This window comes from Ctenopharyngodon idella, chromosome 19, assembly GCF_019924925.1.
Source record: "Ctenopharyngodon idella isolate HZGC_01 chromosome 19, HZGC01, whole genome shotgun sequence".
Lineage (NCBI taxonomy): Eukaryota > Metazoa > Chordata > Actinopteri > Cypriniformes > Xenocyprididae > Ctenopharyngodon > Ctenopharyngodon idella.
Window position 1 is genome coordinate 21,028,597 of NC_067238.1, and position 23,775 is coordinate 21,052,371.

At 39.9% G+C, this 23,775-nt stretch overlaps 1 protein-coding gene across 4 annotated transcripts; it reads right to left on the bottom strand.

Moving 5' to 3' along the window:
• Positions 1-539: 539 nt before the first annotated feature.
• prrc2a (proline-rich coiled-coil 2A) lies at positions 540-23,775 on the bottom strand. 4 transcript variants are annotated; one of them, XR_007926365.1, is made up of 18 exons: positions 23,454-23,732; positions 14,928-15,079; positions 13,586-13,763; positions 13,092-13,188; positions 12,050-12,125; positions 10,069-10,212; positions 9,659-9,909; positions 9,447-9,529; positions 9,200-9,348; positions 8,759-8,861; positions 8,463-8,661; positions 8,224-8,316; positions 7,552-8,095; positions 7,175-7,422; positions 6,547-6,844; positions 6,245-6,467; positions 1,375-6,054; positions 540-992 (listed from the first exon to the last, which is right to left on the bottom strand). XR_007926365.1 is itself a non-coding variant. In XM_051871894.1 (17 exons), exons 2-17 carry the CDS (start codon positions 15,040-15,042, stop codon positions 3,048-3,050), a joined length of 5,808 nt encoding a protein of 1,935 aa, XP_051727854.1. In that variant the 5' UTR covers positions 15,043-15,079; positions 23,618-23,775; the 3' UTR covers positions 540-3,047. The 4 variants fall into 4 exon arrangements, 3 of the variants coding, with proteins under 3 accessions (XP_051727854.1, XP_051727853.1, XP_051727855.1); XM_051871894.1 differs by having other exon boundaries at positions 540-6,054; positions 23,618-23,775; XM_051871893.1 differs by having other exon boundaries at positions 540-6,054.

The window sequence follows — 23,775 nt, forward strand, 5'->3', positions numbered from 1 at the left end:
AAATAACAAAATGTATTTCAATGTATTTATTTTATAGTAATAGTTCTCAATAAAAAATTGTTTTAATTTAGGTGTAACATACATTATTTATATATATATATATATATATATATATACACACACACACATATACATATATATATATATATATATATATAAAGAGTAAATCGATGAAATTACAAAGGAAATGGTAAGCAAAAAGAAATTACTTAAATTCCCTTTTAGAAAACTCTTAGGCCCGGTTTCACAGACAGGGCTTAGCCTAAACCAGGATTAGGCCTTAGTTCAATTAGTATATTTAAGTAGCTTTTATAAACGTACACTAGAAAAAAAAAAAACAAAGAAAAAAAAAAAAAAAAAAAAACACATTATTGGTGTGTATCTTAAGACAAAACAATGGCAGTAACATATGGCACTGCAAGTTGCTTTCAGTTAAAACAGCTCAAACATGCTTTTTAGTCTAGGACTAGCTTAAGCCTAGTCTGTGAAACCAGGAGTAAATGACACTGTGTTGGTGAAATGAAGTCAAACCACAGATCTTCCATTAAAACAAAAGATTTTTATTTAACGTTTTCTCTGTATATTTTTTATTATAATAAGACACTTCTCTGCTTGTACATTGCTCCCTTGAACTTAAAAATGGCAACAACTGTGTGTGGGAATGTAAGTTGGGGCAGACAAACTCAGATGCATACCAATATACATACATGTGTGTATATCAAGGTTCCAATAATAAGCCATAGATGCTAGGACAGCAGTAACAACTTCAGGTACCTTGGTATAGTTAGAAGTATAATACAATCTCTGAGTATTTCAAGGAATACACATTTCTATTCATTTTTATTCAAATATTGGTACATATAATGTGACCACATCAACGGATTAAGTTTAAGAGGGATGATAAACAGCACTGAAAGCCTATGAGAGAATGGCTTCCAACGAATAGACTGACCAAGCTGCATCTGAGGACGAAACCATGCTTGGTAAAATGTCTGCAAGAAAAGTAAAATAAACCCATTTTAGTTCTTTTCCTTAGTAGATAGGAAAAATATATATATATTGATCTAACTTTTTTTCCACTGCACTTCATTTGGATTAACATATACACACACTTGAATGTATATAATGAAAATATCCTAGATAAAATAAACATCCTAATAGTGTCAGAAAAAGTGGGCAATTGGGACTCGTTCGCCTTCCACAAAGTGTTCTAGCCTCAAAAAAGCACATTACACGTAGAGATCAGATATAAATTCACACATACTTTTTAAATGCCCTACTCACACATACATTTCATTCAAAAGCCCTACATATTATTTCAAAGCTATTCATTAGACCAAGGCATTCCCAGAAAACAAACAAACCCCAACTTACACCATTAGGATACAGATGCTGGTCAAAACGAGGAGGGAACAATGCTTTGATCCGTTTCTATTTAGACGACAAGCATTTGTGGTTTCTTGTTAACCTGGGCTCAGGCTCCCTGGATGGGCAGGTTTTGTTTGACGTCAGGCATATTGCACATTGAACCAATGTCTTTTTCTTTTTCGTAACACTACTCAAAAAAAGGGCCACAGACTCCTTGGCATTGACTTGTGTCTCAATGAGATGACTGGTAAATTGAAGATCAGTCTGAGGATGCGAGCAAGACATTTGCTCATGTTCTGATACATGTTTTGGGGGACTTTGGGAATACACACGAGGAAGAGCTTGTGTATGTTTCTTTTCTTTTTTTAAAAAAAAAGAGGGCATTTACAATGCAGAGGGTGGTCAAAGTGTGACCTCTACACTGGTAAGTGAATATAACAATAGCACAATACTTTTCATGTTCAATAACCTGGAACTGCAGTATGACACCTAGTCAAATAAGATGCCCAATATACAGCTAATAATTTGGAGAAAGAAAGACAAAAACAATAAACAATCTTTAATCTAAAGGAGAGTTTTGGAGTTTACTGGCTTAATATAAGTGCAAGACAAAAGAAAATCTGTAACGTATGTTCTCAACAAAAAATTTCTAAATTAATGAGGATCTGACACTAAGGCTAAGAGTCATTTGATTTGCTCACAACAGAAACGGCCTTAAAACAATGTGATCTATGAAGAGGAACTTTTGAAGAACCTTCATTTAAGATCACTGTCCAACAATATAAACATGTATAATGTGCACTAATAGACTACAATTCCATGCCGAGGCCAAAACCGCTAAAGAAACTAATTGAAAACCCAAAGCAATGAGCAGAGAAGACTTATGACTTTAACAAAGAAAAGTACACCATGTAGTTCTGAAAAAAGTGGGCATGTCAGTGATATTCTTATTAAAAAAAAAAAAAAAAAAAAAAGTGAGCTGTGGTGTAATACTTAGTGGGGCAAGCATAGTAGTATGCAAGATTGAACCAAAAATGAAGGGGGTTCTATTTAAAAATACATTTTAATGACCTGCTTTGCAGAAGAAAAAAAGATATATCCTCACCTTTAAAGAGAGGTTGAAATGGAAAATTAACAGGAGAGAAATTCAAAACACAAAAAGGGGGAAAGAAATCTATGATACATTTGTTCTCATTAAAAGAGCAACTTCCAAAATCCAACATGTGATGTGAATACACAAGTACATAATATCAACCTCAGCCTTTCATATATACTTCAAGCCACAGTTCTTACATAAATATATGAAACGTGCCCAGCATACATAAACTAAGCACATGTTTGTCAGGTTGATGTAATATTGTGCTTGTATATGCAAACATAAATGGGTCATGTGGTTGAATGCATTTTCAGTCAGGAAATACTTAAAATGGGGTGTAGTATGTAAAATCTCGAGAGTAGTTTAGGATCTGTGGGAGTGTGAAAGGACAGAGTGTGAATTTCCAATTAAGGGACAAAAAGCTACAAACCAAAAAGATCTAGAATGTGTACATGGTCTTGGTAACTAATCTTTTACAATAATAAACTGTTAACATGTTAAGGGGGAAGAGGTTTTACATAAAAGAGTGGCCAAAGATAGAGGGATGTATTTGAACCCCCCCCCCCCCAAAAAAGAAAAAGCATCACTTCCTGTTCTTAGGAGAGGGCCAGTTGCCACGCCTCTCACCACGATTGCCCCCGCCAGCACCAGCTCCACCCACTGCCCCGCCAGCACCGGGCGGACCCCTGGGGCCTCTTCCTCCACCACCACCACCGGCATTCACCCTTCTGTTTTGCCTCTCCATTCCAGGGCGCTGACTGGAGAAGCTTCTCTTGCTGGTGGCCAATTCTTTAGCCGTCATCTCTCTCTCACCACCACCGCCGCCGCCGCCGCCGCCGCCTCCACCTCCACCACCTCTTCCTGATGGATGGTGATGGTGGTGATGATGATGATGCGAAGAATAGGATTTACCTCCTCCTCCACCCTCTCTTTCTCGAAACTCTGTGAAATCACTGCTTTCTGAGGCAGTTTCCCATTCCTCATTGGCCTGGTCAGAGTTCTGGTTAGAGACATCAGGAGATTTGGCACCCCCAGCTGGGTTATGGTTGTGATGGTGCTGAGGGTGCGACTGGGAGTTGCCCTGGTAGTGATGGTGGTGGTGACTATTGAAATTTTGGTTTCCACCCCCAAGGTTGCTGCTATTATTATTATTGTTAGAAGTTGCAGATACACTGTGGTTTGCATTTGCAACAGCTGGGGCCGAGGCATTGGGAGTGCTGTTGGTTTCTTGCAGGGAATTCTGCAATGGTGAAGCAGTGTGTTGCTGTTGTCCAGCTACGACTTCAATTCCACTGCTTCCATTTATACGGGCTGCATTTTCTCGCTCTTGCTTAAGTCTGCGGAATCTGGGAGGCTTGTCCTGCTGATGCTGGGATCGTCCATGGCGCCTACGACGAGGAGGTCGCTCAAATCCCCTGTTAGGGAAACTTCGTCCATCGGGGGTAGACAGAGGAAGAGTCTGGGTAGGAGCGCCAGTGGAATTTAAAGGAACATTACTTGAGGGCAGAGGGGCTCCAACACTTCCATTCTCAGTGGACCCCTGTTGGATAGCTGTGGGCACAGAGGGATTAGGTGTGGAGGGATTTGTACTTTGACTCTGAGACTGATTCAGTTCTGCAGCTTTCTTCTTGTCACCATTCATACCACGGCCTGAATCTTTAGGAGGGGATGGCTGTGAGGATGTCTGTTGCTTTCGCACAGTTGCAGATTTTACAGACCAGCCATGAGAAGCAGAGCCAGGTCCAGATCTATGTCCACCAGACACTCCAGCAGTGCCTCCACTTCTATGGAGACCCCCTCCAGCACCACCTCCACCCCTGCCACGCCTTGATGGCACTCCCCTTGGAGTGAACACTCTTGTCTGGGAGTTTCTGATTGGAGCTGAAGATGATGAAGGGCCTGTTGTAGGGTTCTCTCCTACGGTGCCAGTCTTGGTGTTCAGCTTGCGGTCTTCCTTGTCAGAGTGAGCAAGGTCACTACCAGCACTCTCACTGCCTGTTTCAGATCCCCGTTGTCTCCTCCTCTTTGGCACCTCTTCATATTCAGATCCTTCACTTCGAGTCTCACTCCGATTCCTAGCACGTCCCGGATTTGGCTGAGAGCCCCCATGTCCATGCTTACCACTGCCAGATGATGCCTCCCGCTTGTAGTCTTGATTAGAAGGTGCATGGTGGTAGCCACTGTTGGCAGCTGACCTATAGTCCTTGCTGCTCCTGCCACCTGCTTTCCCACGGCTACCACCACCTGCACTGCCAGTGTAAGTGCCTCTGTAGCCTCGGCCTCGGCCGAAGAATTCTCCTCGGCCACGGTTGGACCGGCTACCTCTGGATGAGGATGCATGGTAAGTTGTGCTTCCTCTTTCAGAAGAAAGCTCTCTTTCCCTCCTGGACTGAGGAGCTGAATAGCCAGAATTCTGAATGGAGCTTTCTCCGTTTTTGGATCCTTTACCTGTACCCCCAGTGTTTCCTCGCTCCTTTCCACCAGTTCTGGGTTTATTTGATGAGACTGCATCATCTTTCCCACTGGGTGCTGAGGAGGCTTGAGCCCCAGAGGCTGGTTCTTGTTTGGTTGTGGTCTGGCTAGCATCTTGTTCTTTATCTTTACCAGAGCCTCCAGTGGTCTTTTCTCCTCCTCCTTCACCACCCTCTCTTTTCATCTCTTTAAGCACTGGTCTCTTAATAGGACCTGCCCGCTTGACAGTGATGCCATCTGATTGAGTAAAGCATTTGTTCTCAGACCCCTGATTAGCAGGTTCTTCAGTATTTCCACTCATTCCAGAGCCTGCCTTTCTGTTATGGGTTGAGCCCCCACTCACGCTACTGCTACCAGGCCTCGGACCCCAGTGCGTCTCAGTTTTGTGCTCCCGACTGCGAGGGTTGGCTTTAGGGTGATGCTGCTGCACAGAATGCTGTGGGGGCTGATTATGCACATTTCCCATCTTCTCTTGTTTCCTTCCTGAAGCATGAGTGGATCCAGTATCATGCTCATGCTGTGGTGTGACTTGATTATGTAGAGACTGTTTTCCACTGCCATCTTCTCTAGCTGAGGAAGATGATGACGACGATGAACAGGAAGAGGAGAGGGACGGCTGATGGAGAGGAGGTGAAGGGTCACTCTTTTTTGGCTCCCCCCCTTTTTCTCGCTCCCTGCCATTCTCTTGCTTATGAGGATGAAGAGTGAAATGAGGAGGGTGAGTGGGAGGACCATGGTGTTGGAGATGCGAATTGGCCTCCAAGACAGAGTGATCAGAACGACCATTACGGTCATAATGGGGATGAGGAGTCCCCCAGATTTGGCTCTGTTGACTACTCTCCTGATGGCCAAAACCATGCAGTGTCCCTCCACTGCTGGCCCTTTGCTGCAGGTGGGGGCCCATTCTGGATCCATTGTCAGGGTAGCTACTGTAACCTCCTCGCCCACCCATAAAGGGCTGATGATGGGCATGGTGGCTAGCACCCTGGCCCCCAACTTGAATCCCCAGAGGTGGTGGGGTTTGGTTGGATGAGCCAGATGGAGAGCTGGGAGCCACACCAGGTGGCTGAATGGGAGCCGTACCTCCTTCTCGCATACGCACTGGAGGAGTGTCACTTCTAGAAACATTTAGAAAAGAAAAAGATGTCATGCTTATAAAAAAAGTCTTACAATATACTATAAAGGAACAGTTTACAAACATATTCAACATTAAAATTAATTAATAAAGAATTAAAATCAAAATGGTTAGTTTAATTCAATTACTTAGTATTTTTTAATATAAAAATGTCTGAAATAGCTTTTTGTTACCTTTGACCTTTGCCAGCCTCCTCTTCCTCGACAGTTTTCTGCCGTAAGGGGGAGGTTAGACCTCGACCCTCAGTACCCCCTGGAAAAACATCTGGTCCCCAAGCCAGTTTGGGATCCATGGGAGGTGTGCCACGATGAGGATGAGGGGGTCCACCATGCTGCTGTCTATCAAACGGATCTGACCCAGAGCCACCTGAATCAGAACGTTCTCGACTTATCAACCCTGAAACACAAAAGCCCTTATCATCTCTGGACAACAAGACATCTGTCTAATATTCAGTTTATCTGGGTTTTTTACTAACCAGAAGGATGCATGCTGGGAGGGTAGTAGTCCATGGGTGGGGGACGTCCCTGCATTATTCGGGGGTCCATGTAGGGCATTATCATCCAGCGGGGATCAAAGTTCATAGGCAGAGGTGGAGGGCGTCCCATTGAGCCAGAGGGGTAAAGGGTTGGCTGTTTAGGCCCAGACTGTGGTGTGGTACCAGGAGAGGGGCCCTGCTGATTCTGAGGCTGGGATTGGAGCTGATTTTGGGCAACCTGGTTATGTTGCTGTTGCTGCTGCTGCTGCCACTGCTGCTGCTGTTTAAGAAGTTGCTCCTGCCCACAAACAATACAAGCCACGTTTTTTACTAAACGTTTTTTTTATTTTTGTCAAACTTTAATCTCAGTCCATAAAGAAACTCAGAGTTTAGTGTGTTAAAGTTATTTTATCTTTAATACACTAAAAGCTGAGCTTTTTTATACTCAGGTATGATGAACTATGAAAACAGGGAATCTAATGAGAATTAAAATAGGTCATACTGTTTCTGGTACATGTTTATAATACATCAACTGAAACACAAACTGTGAGAGTGATTTCCAAACATTGTATATAATGGATAGGACTTTTTCCATACTTGGAGACAAAATATACAGGACAAAACAAACCTGCTGTTGCCTCTGAAAACGAGGAGGAAGCGATTTTTGATACTTGGAAAACCCCTGCCCAGGTGGACCACTTCCCTGCCGTCCTGTTCCACCAACACTTTCAACCAACTTCACAGAGTCATCTCCACCTCTAGTGCCGCGGATGTGTGGCCCGCCCACCACAGGTTCCTCCTTGGCATCTCCAGGCACTGGGACATCCAGGGATTGTGGATGCTGGGTAGCTTGAGGCTGCAGAGCCTGCTGGGACTCTGAATAAAAAAAGGAAATCATAAACACATACTAAAATGGTTTGCTCATCTTCTACTACAAACATTCATCAAGAAAAGACCACCACATGTCAGAAAGATGAGGAAATGTACTATTCATAGAAAACTAACCAGTGTTGGAGTCATGGCTGCTGTTGCTGCCAGCCCTCTGTCTGTTATTAATATTCAACCCTAATGTTGCACCGCTTCCCTGAGCGGATGATAGAGGAGGTTCTTCAATGTCCACACAGGGTGACGGTGGCTGACTGATATTAGGAGACGAGGCAGAAGCAGATAAGGAAGGACTAGGGCTGTTGGCTGGAGCATCACTGGGGCTGCTGGGTTTCATAGTCTGTTGCTGCTGTTGTTTTTCATCAAGTCTTTTGAGCTTCTCTGCACAGGCAGCACGGCGCTCCTCCTGCATCCTCCGCTCCTCCTCTTCACGTCGACGACGAGCACGCTCTACTGCAGCAGAGATCTCTGTTGACGACTGCTTCCTTCGTTGCCGCCATGTCTCATCCTCATCCTCACCCTGTTGCTGGGGGTGCAGGGTGCCAGAGGGAGGAGGGGTCGGCCCACCAGGCATCGCCCCCGCCTGCTGCTGTGCCTGGGCACCACTGGGCTTCTGGGGGGCCAGGATGGGGCCGGAGATTGGCGACTGGTTCGATGGCCGGTCCTGTTGACAGAAGGCGGGTTAGTAATTAAAGTTCACCAATGTAACCACCATCGTCATTAACACCAACATGCTTTTGTTAGTGCTTGATGTCGCTTCCATCCTATTTCTTGGACTCTTTCCCCATGTACCTGGCGGTAGTAGGAGTTGGGCCCTTGTCCAAGAAGTGGACCTGGTGGGGGGGAGGGCTGCTCCCTTGGGCCACCTAGTCCAGGCCTACGCCCCTGCATAGGGGTACATGTATCAATCAGCGAGTCATCCAGGAAACACCACAAGCATGTTCCTGTCCTCACAGTGACTGCACATTATTTGGCAAAGGCCAGTGGTACCACTGAAGGCTTGCACCTGGATGGGGAGATGGGTTTTATACCTGATAAGGTCCTGCATTTGCTTGGCTGCTCCAGCTGCTTCCACTCTCCTCGGCCCAGCCTGGCTTGCTGGAGGGGGATGCGGAGCCATCTTCAGCACTGGAAGGAGGGGTGCGGCGCGAATCCCCTCCACTGTCGGATGCCCGTGAACGTGAAACAGGTGCAGGTCCATCTTGGGATCTCTGCTGCTCCCTTGACTCTCTGTTACAGCAGAATATAAAATATTCAAAAATGACTTCAGTGAAAAAAGATCGGTTAAACTAATCAACCGATAAGAAAACATTTCGGAAATGTTTACCGGGTTCCATTTTTGTTTTCAGTCCGTTCTTCTTCCCCATCATCCTCTCCTTCATCATCGCTGAACTTCAACTTTGCGGAGTAGTCAATTTCCTCCTGTGCTCCTGAGAACAAAGAAAATGATCAAGAAAAGGTTAATACAGCGTAGTTATATGTTGTACCTCTTAATCAATACTGAAAAAAAAATATATATATTACTTTTTGTTCCAAAATATTCTGCAACTGTCATTTATTAAACAATAATAAAAAAATTAAAAAAACACTGTCTCCTTGTATGCAAAGTTACCAGTTTCATAAAGTTACCCAATTATGCAGTATTACATAACATTACATAACATTAAATCAAAAGAATTTTCTTTATAACATTCAATCGCATACAGTGTTAGCTGTTATGGCCTACTACACTCTAATGTCTCAGATGAACTGAAAGCTTTCCTCTTACCAGCCCAGCCCTCATCTCCATCATGGTCCAGCTCATCCAGCTCCTTCAGGTCATCCTGTTTGAGGATGGATGGGCGTTTTACCACTTCACCCCGGGGGCCTCCAGGTGGCCGCCCATCTGGCCCTACTCCACCCTGGGAACGAGAAAACCTGGCAAGAAGTCAGAAGAAGGTTAAGGAAGTCAACTAGATGACTCTGAAAGTGAGTATTAGTAGTATTTCTACTCAGTTGAGCGCAAATGGTCTTACCTAGGGGCCTCATTTGGGGGTGGGTACCTGTAAGGTCCCTGTGGACCATAGGGGGGTGGAAAGGGCAGGTATGGTGGATACATCTAGAGATAAAGATGCAGCCAGAACAGAAAGGCTATGAATGCATTGAACAAATCAATCAATCAATTAAAAATTTAGACACTTTGACATTCTCTAAAGAGATGAGTCAAGATGAAAATGTTCAAACTCACGAAGGGAGGCATGATCCCTCTGTAAGCCTGGAACTGCGGGCCAATAGGTGGCTGGGGGAGGGGAAGTGCGGGGTTGCTGGTTGAGGGAGCTCTAGGCGGCCCATGAGAGGATGCATTCTGCTGTGGGATGGGAGGGGCCCCAGCAGCACCCTCCATCACCATGTTTCCCCCAGCACCGCCCTCCGCAACTGCCTCCCCAGCCAGGGTGGGTGCCAATGCCCGGCCCCCACCATCCCGCCAACTCGTAACGTCTAGAACAGAAAGCATTGTTTATTGAAAGTCCGCTGAATGTGTGAACAAACACGAATCAGAAGCATCAGAAGATAACAGACGTTATATGAATACCACATGCTCCAAGACACAAATCACCAAAACAGTTACTGAAAGGAGAACGGGGCACTTATGCTTACTCTGGGGGCGGAGGCTTGGTCCTGGCCCATACCACTGATCTGCAGTGGCCTGTTCTTTGCCAGCTCTGTCCTGGTCTCCAGCCGCCTGCAGGGTGGGAAATTCCTCGCGAGAGAATGGCGACGGTTGGTTTGATCCCTTTCCACCTGTGAAGAGAGCAAAGGGAATTGAATATCCTTGATGTACGAAGAATGTCTTTCATTACAAACAACACTTCTAATGTTTCAAATATAACAAAGTTTAAGAGCAAATTTTACAGCAAGGGTCCACTGACATTTTGGACTTGACCAATTATAACTTTACATTTCTTAATATTCCTTCATTCATTTTATATAAATCATTTTCTTTACAGAAATGCTTCATCCAATAAGTAAATCCTGCAGTCATTTACATACTATATTTTTAAATCTGTTCCACACACAAACTATGAATACAGCTTCAAAAAGGATGCAAAAGAGTCAAAGTATTGTAAAAGTAGTACATACGACTTGTACATGTTATACTTTTATATTAATTCTGCATCCCTTTGAGACTTGAAGACGTTAGTCCCCATTTTTTAACTGCAGGGAGAAAATAAATTACAACATTTTTAAAAAATGTATTTTTTCTGTTCCAAAGATGAAGGGATGTCATATGGGTGAGTAAAAAAGTAAGGGTGAGTAAATTAGTGGTTGACTGATTTTATTTATTTATTTTTTGATAGCTGATGCCGATATCTTAGAGAGCATGGTGGCCGATGGCCGATATAAAGCCGATTATATATATATATATATATATATATATATATATATATATATATATATATATATATATATATATATATATATATATATATATATATATATTATATATATATATACTATATTAATTCAAATAATTATATTTTTAAAAAATTATAAATAAATAATTTGAAAATTAATTAAAAAATAAATCTTTAAATAAAATTAAACAGGCTTTCTTTAGATGGCAACTTCTTGATTCTGTAATCATATTACAGTATTTTTCACAAATAAAGAATTTGTTTGAAAAAATATGAATAAAAAGAAAGTAAACACTGTAACCAAGAGGGCACTCAGTTATTGTTTGTAAAAATATCATTCCCAGTGTGCACAAATAAAGACAAGGTAAAACTAATTTTAAAACTACAATTGTAAAACTAATCACAGTAAAAATGGCATGAATATGACGAAGTGGGCGCATATAGCGCAGCATAGTTTGAAATCAAGGGTTTAAAGTTTGTCAATTGTGCGTCTCCAGCGTCTCCAGTGAAGAACTCTGCTGTCCGCATTCAATTCAATTGGCTTAAAATGCGCACTTCAGAATATCTGACAGGTGGACTCGACTAAGTCTTCAAGGTTTGTGAAATTAAATATTTATTAGATATTCAAAGATTTGTTTAAATTATATAAATGTGTATTCGCTGAATGCTAACGGTAAATGGGAAAGTATTATAGTGTTTGCCTTTCTGTTACTAAAAATATAAAAGCAAACGCTATAATACTTTTTCCTATACAATTTACTTTCTTTGTTTAACAGTTCTATCTAGCAACGTATTAGACAAAACTGTTAAACAGAGACTATAACTAATGAAGACGGAGAACGTGAGTGCTGTGTGTTCAGGAGCTGCCATTCTCAGCACCATCAAAATAAAAGTCCCGCCGATATTTAAAAAATGCCAAACATCACAACTACAGTAAAAGACAGAAGTCAAAATCATGTTTTTAGTTATTAGTTGTAATTAGTGTAATTCAACCAATGTTCGATTTCAATTTTGGCATCATCCTAATTTAAATTTCCTCATTGTTAACCTCATAACTCATATACTGCTGATTTAAAAAAAAAAAAAAAATTTCAAACAAGATAAAGTAATACTTTAGTTCAATATAGGTAACCGTTAAGCTCATAATTTTTAGTAGAGTTTCAAACACTGTACTCTGTGTGCTCCATGTTATCAACATGCATGTTCCTGGCACTGTATCTTACCATCTCCTTGTACTCCAAGTGTAACACTGGCCGGTGCCCAGGACCTTGGTCCTACGGCTAGAGCTTGAGTCGGGGCCTAAGAGACATTCAAAAAAGTGTCAAGTACCAAACAATGTCCCAGAATAACACAAAAAAAAAAGTGCCAAAAAGTGTATTGATTTAAAGATGTGGTATGTCTTGTCATACAACAACTGAAGATCGGTTTACAAAAACCGATAAACGCCACTTTAAAAAAAAAAACAACAAAAAAAATTAACTAACTGCTGTGCGTTATTCTCCACATATAACATGTTCTGAACCATAAATCCGTTTTGTCAGAAAAGCCAGTATTGTCCACCGTCAAGGCATCACGAGTTCACGTTTTACAGCAGAAGCTGACAAGCGCCCTTGTTGTTTGTATACAGAAACCGATAAGTCCGTTTTAGCGAATCAGCGCGCAGTATTCAGGTCAGGTGACAAGGCTTCTAGTCACTTCAAAAAGACGCACTTACTGTGGGAAGTTTCGTCAAAGTGGACTAAAAGTGATCGAGGATTTATAATTTCGACTCCTGCAAGCCCTTGTACAACATACACGTCTAACATGCTGAACCCTTGTTTGTCCTTTTGCGTTTGTGTGCACACGTGTGTTTGAGTGTGTTTTAAATGCAAATACAAAGAAATTACTTGGTTTTGTTTAACTGAAATGTGAAGTTATCTGCTTTTGCCAAAAACGACTGTTGGAGTTATCTGCTTTTGCTAAGAAACAAACTTATATATATATATATAAAAAAAACATACTTTCAATGAACTTTAATTTTGTAAGTTACCTGTATTTTTTGGAGTTATTATTACTTAATCAAAACAAGCCAACTGCAGTTTGATTGATATTACTTGGAATGCACAATAAAAAAAATTGTTTTATTAATTCTCACAAATAGAGTTATCTGTTTTTGCAAATGGACTCTTCAACTACAGCTGTAAGGTACAGACATGATTAACTCAGACTTTAGATGTTGAATAGCATTCATAATATTTAAGATTATTCATGTTTGTGTGAAGGCACCTCTTGAGCTGGAGGTGTTCTCGGCACGCTCGGCACAGACGTCTGTGAGGCCACAGGCTGCTGCGACTCCGGCTGCGCTGCTGACAATACATCGGTACTACAGGAAAGATTAGAACCAAAACAACAAGCGTTAGTTGGCAAGCATGGGCATGTACCCAATCAGACTGTATTTACAGACAGCAGAGGGTGGAAGGTTTCTGAAGATAATTATGTTTTTAAACAGTCCAATCAAAACCAGACGTTATTTGATTTATCTCAACAAAAAACTGATTTAACAATCTGGGTGGTCCATAGTAAAAAAAAAAAAAAAAAAAAAAAAAAAGTACCATATGAGCACACTGTCAGTAAATTGTAGCATTGTTGGGCACTTTTTCAAAGTGCAGACTGTTATATTGATGACAATGGTGTTGGTAGGGGTTTTAATGTTATTTTGAAATCACACAAACAATATCATGAGGCAATGTAGCTCCTTCAGAAAGGTGAACATCCCTCACCTCTTTGGGTCTGCTTGTTCCTGCTTGCTTGCCCATCCTGTGCCGTCTTTGGGAACGAGCGAGACGTTGGGGTCGTTACCTTTGTTCTCCGCCTTCAAACTAGGCAAGTTGGCAGGGGGGGGCATGCGCCGTGCAGAGGCAACTTTACCAAGAGACTGTAAGCCATGACGAGGGGCAACTGAAAGTAAAAGTGGAACGGGAAAAGGTAAATAAACAAGTGCAGAAACCCATCACCATCTTGAGGGACATAGCCTGACTGAGCGGGAGAGACTGCTGCATGTGCGAGAACAAACTCCTTCATCCATTATGGCTTAGCAATGCTTGGCTGGCCAGTGAAAGGAGCAAAACTATCTTATAAGGATTTGTTTCAAGTGGTTGACTCAAAATTGACTTGAGGTAAAAAAAAAAAAATAATCCAACTTTAACACTCTCATGACAGACTTGGCCCATGCAAAATAGGTTGAACAATGCACAGAGCAGTCGTTGGTGGTTTCAGACTATGAAAAACAATCCCCTATTTGTTTCCTGGAGCAAAGCAGCCTGAACCGCTGGGAGAACTTTATTTGTGAAAACAGGGACAGCTGCTTAGAGTTGGTAGTTCAGCTACTGAATAAAACATAAGCAGGGAACACAACTGGAAACTGTTTAAATAATGCTAGGGCCATCCAGAGTGTGATTTAATAAACCTAGAAATCAATGAACATGAGGCTGCTTTGTTTCAGAAAGGCCAGGCAGATTATGTTCTTAGATTGCACACTGTAAATGACTGTATTGTCTTAATAAGCAACAGCTGTATTGCACTGTTGAGGCAAAAACAGATGAGCTCCATCAGTCTTATCAGCACAGCAGCAGCCACCTCTTGCTTAGACGTGAATTGTCCAACAGTGGAAACTTATGATGCAGACAACGTGGACAGAATTGCATAATCCAGTTATAAAAATGGCATTTACAGTATAACACGGAATGTATGGAATTTGGCAAAATTTGGATGAACAAGTCAAAAGAAGATATGAAGGCTTCATGTCCTGCATGTCTCTGTGTGAAGAAGCGACAAAGTTTCATCTACCAGACATATACTCAAACAAGTGTTTTCAGAATATGAGGACACTCCACATGAACTTCATTTCCACAGCCATTTCATTTGATAAAAAAATAATAATAATAATCGTCCTATCATATATACACACAGAAACGTCTGTGTGGGTCCTTTTTTTTTTTTTATAATGTTGACCTCAGTTAAACCCCAGATCCTCCATATACAAACAGATAGAGATGAATTAGTTTAAACAACAAAATGTTTGTGACAACAAATCCTAAAAGCTTTTACTCAATGCAAACTCACCAACTGGCTTCTGTGCTTCAAGGCTCTTTCCTTTGTAGGTATCAAACAGGTTGAGAGACGCATACTTGGTTTTGCCATCCTTCCCCTTTGCCGTTTGCCCAGAGCGCTCTGACATTGCGCTGTACGCTCATTGAGTATGGTGAGTCCTGAGACTGAAAGAGAAAGAGCGAAAGAGAGAGTGAAAAGGGAGAACATAATGCTGAGGCGAAGGGTGTTCCCTTTCAAGCGTTACTGTGTTTTCAGGATCAAAATGAATGCTGAACTGAACAGCCAAGTGTAGGCATGACAGACATCACTGTAATGGGCTAGTATTAGAACCCCTTTAGACAAGGCTTTCTTAACTCTGGCCCTCAAGTTCCACTTTCCTGCAGAGTTTAGCACCAAACTTAATCGAACAACTGATATTGCATTATATCTAAAAAACATTTATTAATTTATATTCTCGACATTTCAATGCATTTCACCCCCTCTTGTAATATGGCATTGTGGGCCAAATGAAAGCCAACTCTGGCCTGCGAGCTGTGTTGAAAAACGACTAATGTAATTTCTATGGGTGGATTTCTCTATGTAGCTTAGTCCTTTTCTTGTATCCTTCCACATACCATACAAAAGTTTCCAGATTTATCAGATTTACATGGGTATATGGATATTCTGAAGCCAAGAATCAATGTTTTAATTTTTCACATGAATATTTATGAGAATAAAAGGAGATTGAACACGAAGAACAAATGCCATTCACACAAAGAATGATAACTTTAAAAGATAACTATATAAGCATCACACCAGCAGCTTATAATGTTCTAGGCCTATTTATTATAAATGTATTCTGCAGTTTTGTCATCTGCCACTTTAAATGCTCTTAAAGTTGAAGTTATGTAAATATGTTAGCCTTACTGTTATTTATAAGCTAGTGTGCTCCAAAACAATGACAAAATTCACATTTAGAAGATATAAGCGTTTAGAATTTACAGTCTCTCACTTCCACCAATATGGATCAATGATTTTGATGACACCACGCTGCACTTCAGCTTCTCATCAGATTTTCTGTCCAATCAAATGCTCTCTAGAATCTAAAGCATCCCACCCCCTACACTATAAATAGACGCTGAAGCTGTGGCTGAAAGTCACTTGTTCGCACATTTATTATTTTCTACATGGTGAATGGCACATAGTGGACTATATAGGGGACAGGGAACGATTAAGACTTGTAAATATCCAGTGGGGTAAATGAAGTCTGGTTTCACGTTAGTGTCACGTGAACCGCCACAATGCGCACAGTCTGCTCCGGTCCCACATATCTGCGAGTCGGAACAGACCACAAAACGATTCGGACCCATTTGAATTCTGCACAGAATGCTATATTTTAAAGCGATATGGAGGAGATTAGGAGGAGAGATGGTTAGAGATTAGGAGAAAACTGCGATTTTACCGAGCTTAACGGCTCTGGTCTAGCTGTTATAAACTTAACGCTATTTTAAAAAAAAAAGGGGAGGAGCTGTTTGATATGTCCTGCCCTGTCTTCCTGTTTCAGTGGAAATTACGTCAACACACTGAATAATGCTGAGTGTTTCAAGACACTTCAGTGGGCCTTTAAAAGTCGAGTGGATTCTGATTGGATGTCAATGTTTTTATCATTCATCAGTTGGAAAAAAAATCATTCTGAAAATGATTCATCACTATCGTTCAGTATTGTTGTGGTGTGACTTTTCCTATTCTCATAGAATTAGAACAATTATTAAAACTTTATGGTTATAGTTATCGCCCTTGGAGTGAACAGGCCTTAAAGGAACACTCCACTTTTTTTGAAAATAGGTTCATTTTCCAACTCCCCTAGAGTTAAACAGTTGAGTTTTACCGTTTTCGAATCCATTCAGCCGATCTCCGGGTCTGGCGGTACCACTTTTAGCATAGCTTAGCATAGTTCATTGAATCTGATTAGACCGCTAGCATCTCGCTCAAATGACTAAAGAGTTGATATTTTTCCTATTTAAAACTTGATTCTTCTATAGTTACATCGTGTACTAAGACCGACGGAAAATGAGAAGTTGCGATTTTCTAGGCCGATATGGCTAGGAACTATACTCTCATTCTTGCGTAATAATCAAGGAACTTTGCTGCCGTACCATGGGTGCAGCAGGTGCAATGATATTACGCAGCGCCTGTGACCCCCTGCTTGCATAGGGAGCGTGGCTTGCAACCATGGAGACATTTGTGAGAGACACTGCGTAATATCATCGCGCCTGCTGCACCCATGGTACGGCAGCAAAGTTCCTTGATTATTACGCAAGAATGAGAGTATAGTTCCTATCCATATCGGCCTAGAAAAATCACAACTTTTCATTTTCCTTCGGTCTTAGTACACGATGTAACTACAGAAGAGTCACGTTTTAAATAGGAAAAATATCACAACTCTTTGGTCATTTTTGAGCGAGATGCTAACGGTCTAATCAGATTCAATGAACTATGCTAAGCTATGCTAAAAGTGGTACCGCCAGACCCGGAGATCGGCTAAATGGATTCGAAAACGGTAAAACTCAACTGTTTAACTCTAGGGGAGTTGGAAAATGAGCCTTTTTTCAAAAAAAGTGGAGTGTTCCTTTAAGTCTGAAATTTTGTTAAATAACTACAATTTTTCTGTTCAACCAAATTCACACTCAGAACGAAATAAACAACTGCACTGAGCAACTAAATTCAATGCAGATGAAAGAGAAACAAGTAAATAAGGAATGCAATATGATCAGTTTTAAATATCACAAGGTCTCTGCTGATTCCCACTACTAAATGTAACATTTTACTGCATTGCCCTGTAAACACAAATTTTGAGGGAAAATCTTGGGAGGGATTCAAAGTTATTCAGTAATCATTAGCTTAACTCATACTGAATGCAGAATATACTTTCAATAAGCCTTTATTTGGCTATGATCTGTTTTGTGACAGATGGGTTTAGCTAAACTGTACACAAACTGAGTTAAAATCTAATAATGAATCAATGAATAACTTTGAAGCCATGACATTTACTGTTAATTTGCTGCATTTTGTAGATCACAATACAGCACACGAGACAAGCCTACAGTTTTTTTTACACAAGTCCCTTGTGTAAAAAAGGTATCATTCTTAACTACTTCAAATCAACCAAGATATTGGAGTATCCCATATTATCAAATATCAACAAAACAGATCTTACAGCATATGACCCATGTTTACGCTAGACACGATGGACATTCGCACAAGTTAATCAGACAAGCAACATGTAGACATTATAACAGTATTCAATTCTAACCGTAAACAAAACTAACTTTCTCATCCAAACTATGTTTCTTTCTCTACAGAAAGACTTTCACTACACTCGACTTAAGACAACTGCTTACCAAGTCTGATTTATCAATAAAAGCCATTAATGACTTTAGCACATATTCAAAATGCTTGGAAAAGGCAGTTGTGACTGGTTACCATGGTGATGCATTATAAATGTTGTTCCTCCGTTTCTGTCTTGCTAGAGGTTTCATCCATAGCAACACCATGACTGTCTTACTGCTAGCCAGTAACATCCACTCAACTACTCTCTTAAAATGAGAATCTAAAATGATTTTAAAATCATTAACTGCAGCTAAAACTAAAATCTAAATCTAAATCAAGATGTTTTTCCTCCCTATGTTATAATATTAATAATAATAAGAGTCTTGTGTCAAACACTGAACAATTTTTGTTTGTCAAAACCACATAAATGAACATGATATAAACTGAAATTGCCTACAGTACCAGTCAAAAATTTGGAAACATTAAAAAAAATAAAAAAAAATAATGTTTTTTAAAAGAAGTCTTATGTTCACCACGGTGGCATTTATTTAATCAAAAATACAGTAAAAACAGTAATATTGTTAAATATTATTACCATTTAAAATAATTGTTTCCTACTTTAATACATTTAAAAATGTAATTTATTCCTGTGGTGGCAAAGCTGTATTTTCAGCATCATCACTCCAGTCTTCAGTGTCACATGATCCTTCAGAAACCATCCTAATATGATTTGCTGATCAAGAAACATTTATTATTATCAATGTTGAAAACAGTTTTTGCTGCTTACCATTTTTGTGAAAAAAGTGATGCCACTCAAACGTTTGTGGTAAGATTTTTTTTTAAAAAAAAAAAGAGATCAATGATGCATTAAATTGATCAAAAGTGACAGAACACATTTATAATGTTACAAAACACACTATTTAATAAATACTTTAAATCAATTTAATAAAATGTAATAAATGCAAATAAATGCTGTTCATAGAATGAATTGTTGTTCATTCTATTCAAAGAATCCTGAAAAAGTATCACGATTTCCACAAAAAATGTTAGGCAGCACAACTGTCTTCAAAAATAATAAAAAGAAATTTACCTGAAGTTACCTGAGCACCATATCAGTGTTTCAGAATGATTTCTGAAGGATTATGTGACACTGAAGACTAGAGTAATGACTGCTGATAATTCAGTTTTGCCATCACAGGAATATATTACATTTTAAAATATATTCAATTAGAAAACAGCAATTCCGGCAGACGACCGTACACATATAGCGCAAGTCGACTTGTACCACAAGAGTAACCCCCGACGTGATGTATGATGTAGGATGTAAGAGTATCATAAGCTTAGACGCCTCTCGCGGTTTAAACAAATAGGGTTGTGCAACAAACTCAAGCTCTTCTTCTCTTATACTGAAATCCTAAACTTCTAATTTGTGACCGGTGTTTTGTTTTGCTCTATCCTCTGCACTTCCGGGTTCATTCCTGCGTCATGCGTTGGGTCAGGGGTTACTCTTCCGCCACAAATCGATGAGAATGGTCGTCTGCCGGAAGCTAGTTATTTAAGTTTATAAAGTTTTAAATATGGATATTTTTCCTCACAAAAATCCATCGTTTTAATTCAGAAGGCCTTTATTAACTCCCTGGAGCTTGTCTGGGACAAATGGATTTTTTAAAGGGGCAAGTGAAAGAGAATTGAATGACCGGCACGCATAGCTCCTAGTGCATTACTGTATATCTACTCAGAAGTGTATTCATCTTAGGCTATTTCTTCACAGTTATAAATTCTTATCATTGTGCACGTGATGCCAATTCATGGTCCTCTCCACTCCAGTGTTGTGATCTAACAGACACCTGGATAGAGAATATCACATAATTCGGAAACAGCAATAATCTCCGGCAAGATAAAGTCTTTTTATGCAAATCCTCAGACCTTTGTCTACAGGTCAAGTATAATAATGAGAACACTGAATCATCTTGGAGAGGGTTTTACAGTGCTGACTGCCGTAACAGAATATGACGTGCTGTATGAATGCTGAACGGAGAATGACTGACTGCCACAGCAGAGCAAGAGTTTCCATAAACTTTTAATGTAGCGATGTAAATATTCATCCGTCCCTCGCATCAAACTATCGAATGGCTTCGAAAGACAAGGAATATAGAACACAAAAACTTCTTAATGGTGCTTTATAATGTGTTTTTTGCCTTCTGTGGAGCTCAAAGCTACAATATGTAAATTTTTCACCGCTAAAGGTCGCCTATTCAAAACAAAGACGTAGCTTGATGACGCAGAGTTTGAGCGCAGAATCTTGGGAAATGTGGTCTTCACCTCACAGCCAGTGGAAAAGAACCGGGACGGAACTCGAGCAGAAATCATATTCATGGATGAGATTATTAACATTACTGTAGTATGAAGCAGCGCAGGGCCGAGTGATGTTGGAGCTGAACGAGGCCGCTGAAGCAATTGCTAATGAGAGACGAATGCGACGCCTCGCGAGCAGAGGAACTTTTATTATGCTGCATTTATTATGAAACATTTGGGATATTGTAAGTACTCAACTGAACAAAATATATAACACTGGCCTAGTGGTTTTTGGATATTTTACTGCAAAAATCTCACATATTGTAGCTTTAACAGTAACAACTGTCAGTATGCACATTATTAGATTTGGATCGGGTCCTGTCTGCCCGATAGAAAAAAAAGAAGAAGAAGAAAAAAAAAAAAAACGCAGTATCAAAGCCAAAACCAATACTAAACATCGGATCGGTGCATCCCTAATTTTTTTTTTTTTTTTTTTTTTTTTTTTACAATTTCTTTATTTGTGGAAAATACTGTAATAGAATTACAGAATCAAGAAGTTGCCATCTAAAGTATATAAAGTATAATTTTAAAATTATTTCTAATTTAGTAAATATTAAGTAAAATTAAATATACATTTAATTACAGCAATTGTTATGCATGTGTTTTTACCATCTTTAAATTTGTTATATATATATATATATATATATATATATTTTTATATTATACACACACACACACACACACACACACACACGTGTCATCACCCACCCTGCTCTCTAAGATATGGGCTTCGGCCATCAAAAATTCAATATCGGTCGACCGCTGGTTTAAACTAGAGTGGGCTCCGGGTATCTCTAAACCACCTCATACAAGCACTTGTTAACACAGGTGTCTTGTGGTCCCTGATGTTTTGCCATTGTTCCGTCTCTTCCATTTCTTTTTTGATTGTAAAACAGTAGGTCCACCTTGTAGAAAAACCAATTAGTGAAAAAATAAAAGCAATAAGTACACACAGTTGGAAAAATCAGACTGTGTGGGTACAGTACGTGCATACTATACTAATGATGAAATTTATGTTCACATACCCTAGTACAGAGATTTTCAAACTGGAGACAGAGGACCCCGGGGGCCCGTGGAAAAGTTTAGAGAAAAGCAAAATATAAAAATAGTTTAAATAAATTCATTTTAAATAAAATTAAGCTAATTAAATAAACAAATAAATTTGATTAAAATAAATAATTTTTAAATTTAATTAAAATAAAAAATATATTTTGATTTAAATAATACAACAGTACAGTACTAGAAAGAATAGAAAAACGCAATGTAACATTAACTGAGACATTTATAATATTTTTTCCACAGTATAAATTGGGCCTTTATAAATATATAGCCACCTTTTAAAATTTTAGGATGAGGTTCCTCGCATGAGGATGAATATATTTGGGGGGTCCGTAAAATTTGGAAGATTGAAAACCCCTTCTCTAAGGTATGCACATGTAAAACCGAATTATACTTTGGACTTAAAGTTCTGGCCCATTTACAGGGTTTCTTCTACAGTGTGACATTCAACATTATATATAATGATTACAAGCCAACACACAATTCAATCATACAACGTACATTAACATCCCTTACAAAAAAATACCATAACCACAGGTTTCGCCAAAATAAGTTATTTGGCATTAGCCACCACTCTCGATATCATCGTCATAAATTATTCTTATAACGTTTGCGTTAGCCCATATGTGATTTGTATGATTTTACAATAGTAACAACATGCCTAGTAATATGGTGGTAATTTTTGCAAAGGACAACTAAAACAGCATCTTAAAGGATGTCCAAAAACAATCCTCACCAACATGAATTTAAAGAGCACAATCCATTAGTAAAAAGCACAGTCCTGCTTCTCTGTTTAACACAACAACACCAGCGCAGTGTACTTCACATCAGATGCAGATTAGGAATAGCAGCGATGGCCATTTGGCAAAGCCTGTAAAATAATCTCTACGCAACATGAAGCAACGCTGGCGAACAGGAGCTGCGTAGATTATTTTACAGGCTTTGCCAACCGGTCGTAAGGGCACAGAATAGCTTTCCACAAAAACACTTCGGTTGTTCATCTAACTATACTAAAAGTCCGGTATCTGATATAAAAAGCGGTGTCCGGTGTATTATAAACCCGGTGAATTGTCTGTTTTGACTGGTTAACTAGCTGCTTGTAACCGCGGCCTCCATGTTTCGTGTTGGAAGGAGGGAGCAGACCTATATATTTCACAATATACAAAACTTCATGATTACATATCACTCCAAACATGTGCATTAATCTAGGCATGGATTAGATAAGTAGGAAAAAGCGATAAATGCAAAACAGGGAAATAAATTATTCGTATTATTGATGCTGCGGGTTTGACTAAAGGATTTGATGGCGAGAACAAAACAAAATGGCGGCGGTAAAGTGAGGCCAGAGCTACAAGCACATTAGCATCGGGATTTGTGACGATTTAACAACAGAGGCTTCGTCTAGAAGCCGAGTTCTGGGATATTAAAGTGCGATTTAATATATGTTTGACCAAACAAGTTAACTGTATCCTTGTTTCTAAACCAAAACAATGCACTTGTCAGACATGCAGTCTCAGTCGATGCAAGTCTTATATATTTTCTTCAACCAATGCGTACTACTACAACTCAACGTGAAAATAAAACTTACTAAATCGGTCTCAATGAAAACCTCGCAGGCACATTATTTAAAAAAAACGATATATATGGTACAGCTTCACCAGGATGTGTGACACACAAGCTATGCTGATAGCATGCTAACGTTGCTAACCGACCGATGAAAAGCAGGACAGCTGGACCACAACACTACGATCACAAACACCTCTAAAATAAGACCTACTTTATGCACTCTATTGGTCATTAGACACAGCTACTAACCTGGTCTTGTCCCGACTTGTCTCGAGGTTGTATCGTGGAGTTATTAGCAATAATCGTGCACTAGCTACCGTTAGCACAACCTCTTACAAAAGCACAAAACAGGATTATGAGTTGAAGAGATCTGAGAGGGATTGCTGAGGACGGATGTGTGCAGTGAGGCTTACTTGTACTCCTTTTTCTTTTTTCCACAAAACAAATGAAAAAGGAAAAATAAAATAATATTGCGGGGGGTCGATCCGTCACTATTAGAGCCGTCAACGGCTTCTGAGGATGGTAGCGCAGAGAGGGGCGGATGCGCGTATAGTGGGCGGGGTTAAATTAA

Bases quoted from the DNA above. Each gene is read 5' to 3' on its own strand.
- prrc2a (XM_051871894.1), bottom strand. From the start codon at position 15,042: ATGTCAGAGCGCTCTGGGCAAACGGCAAAGGGGAAGGATGGCAAAACC. The intron at 9,349-9,446 runs GTAAGACCATTT...ACTTCTTGCCAG, and splicing joins CCCCCAAATGAGGCCCCTAG to GTTTTCTCGTTCCCAGGGTG. The intron at 6,055-6,244 runs GTAACAAAAAGC...AAATGTTTCTAG, and splicing joins GAGGCTGGCAAAGGTCAAAG to AAGTGACACTCCTCCAGTGC.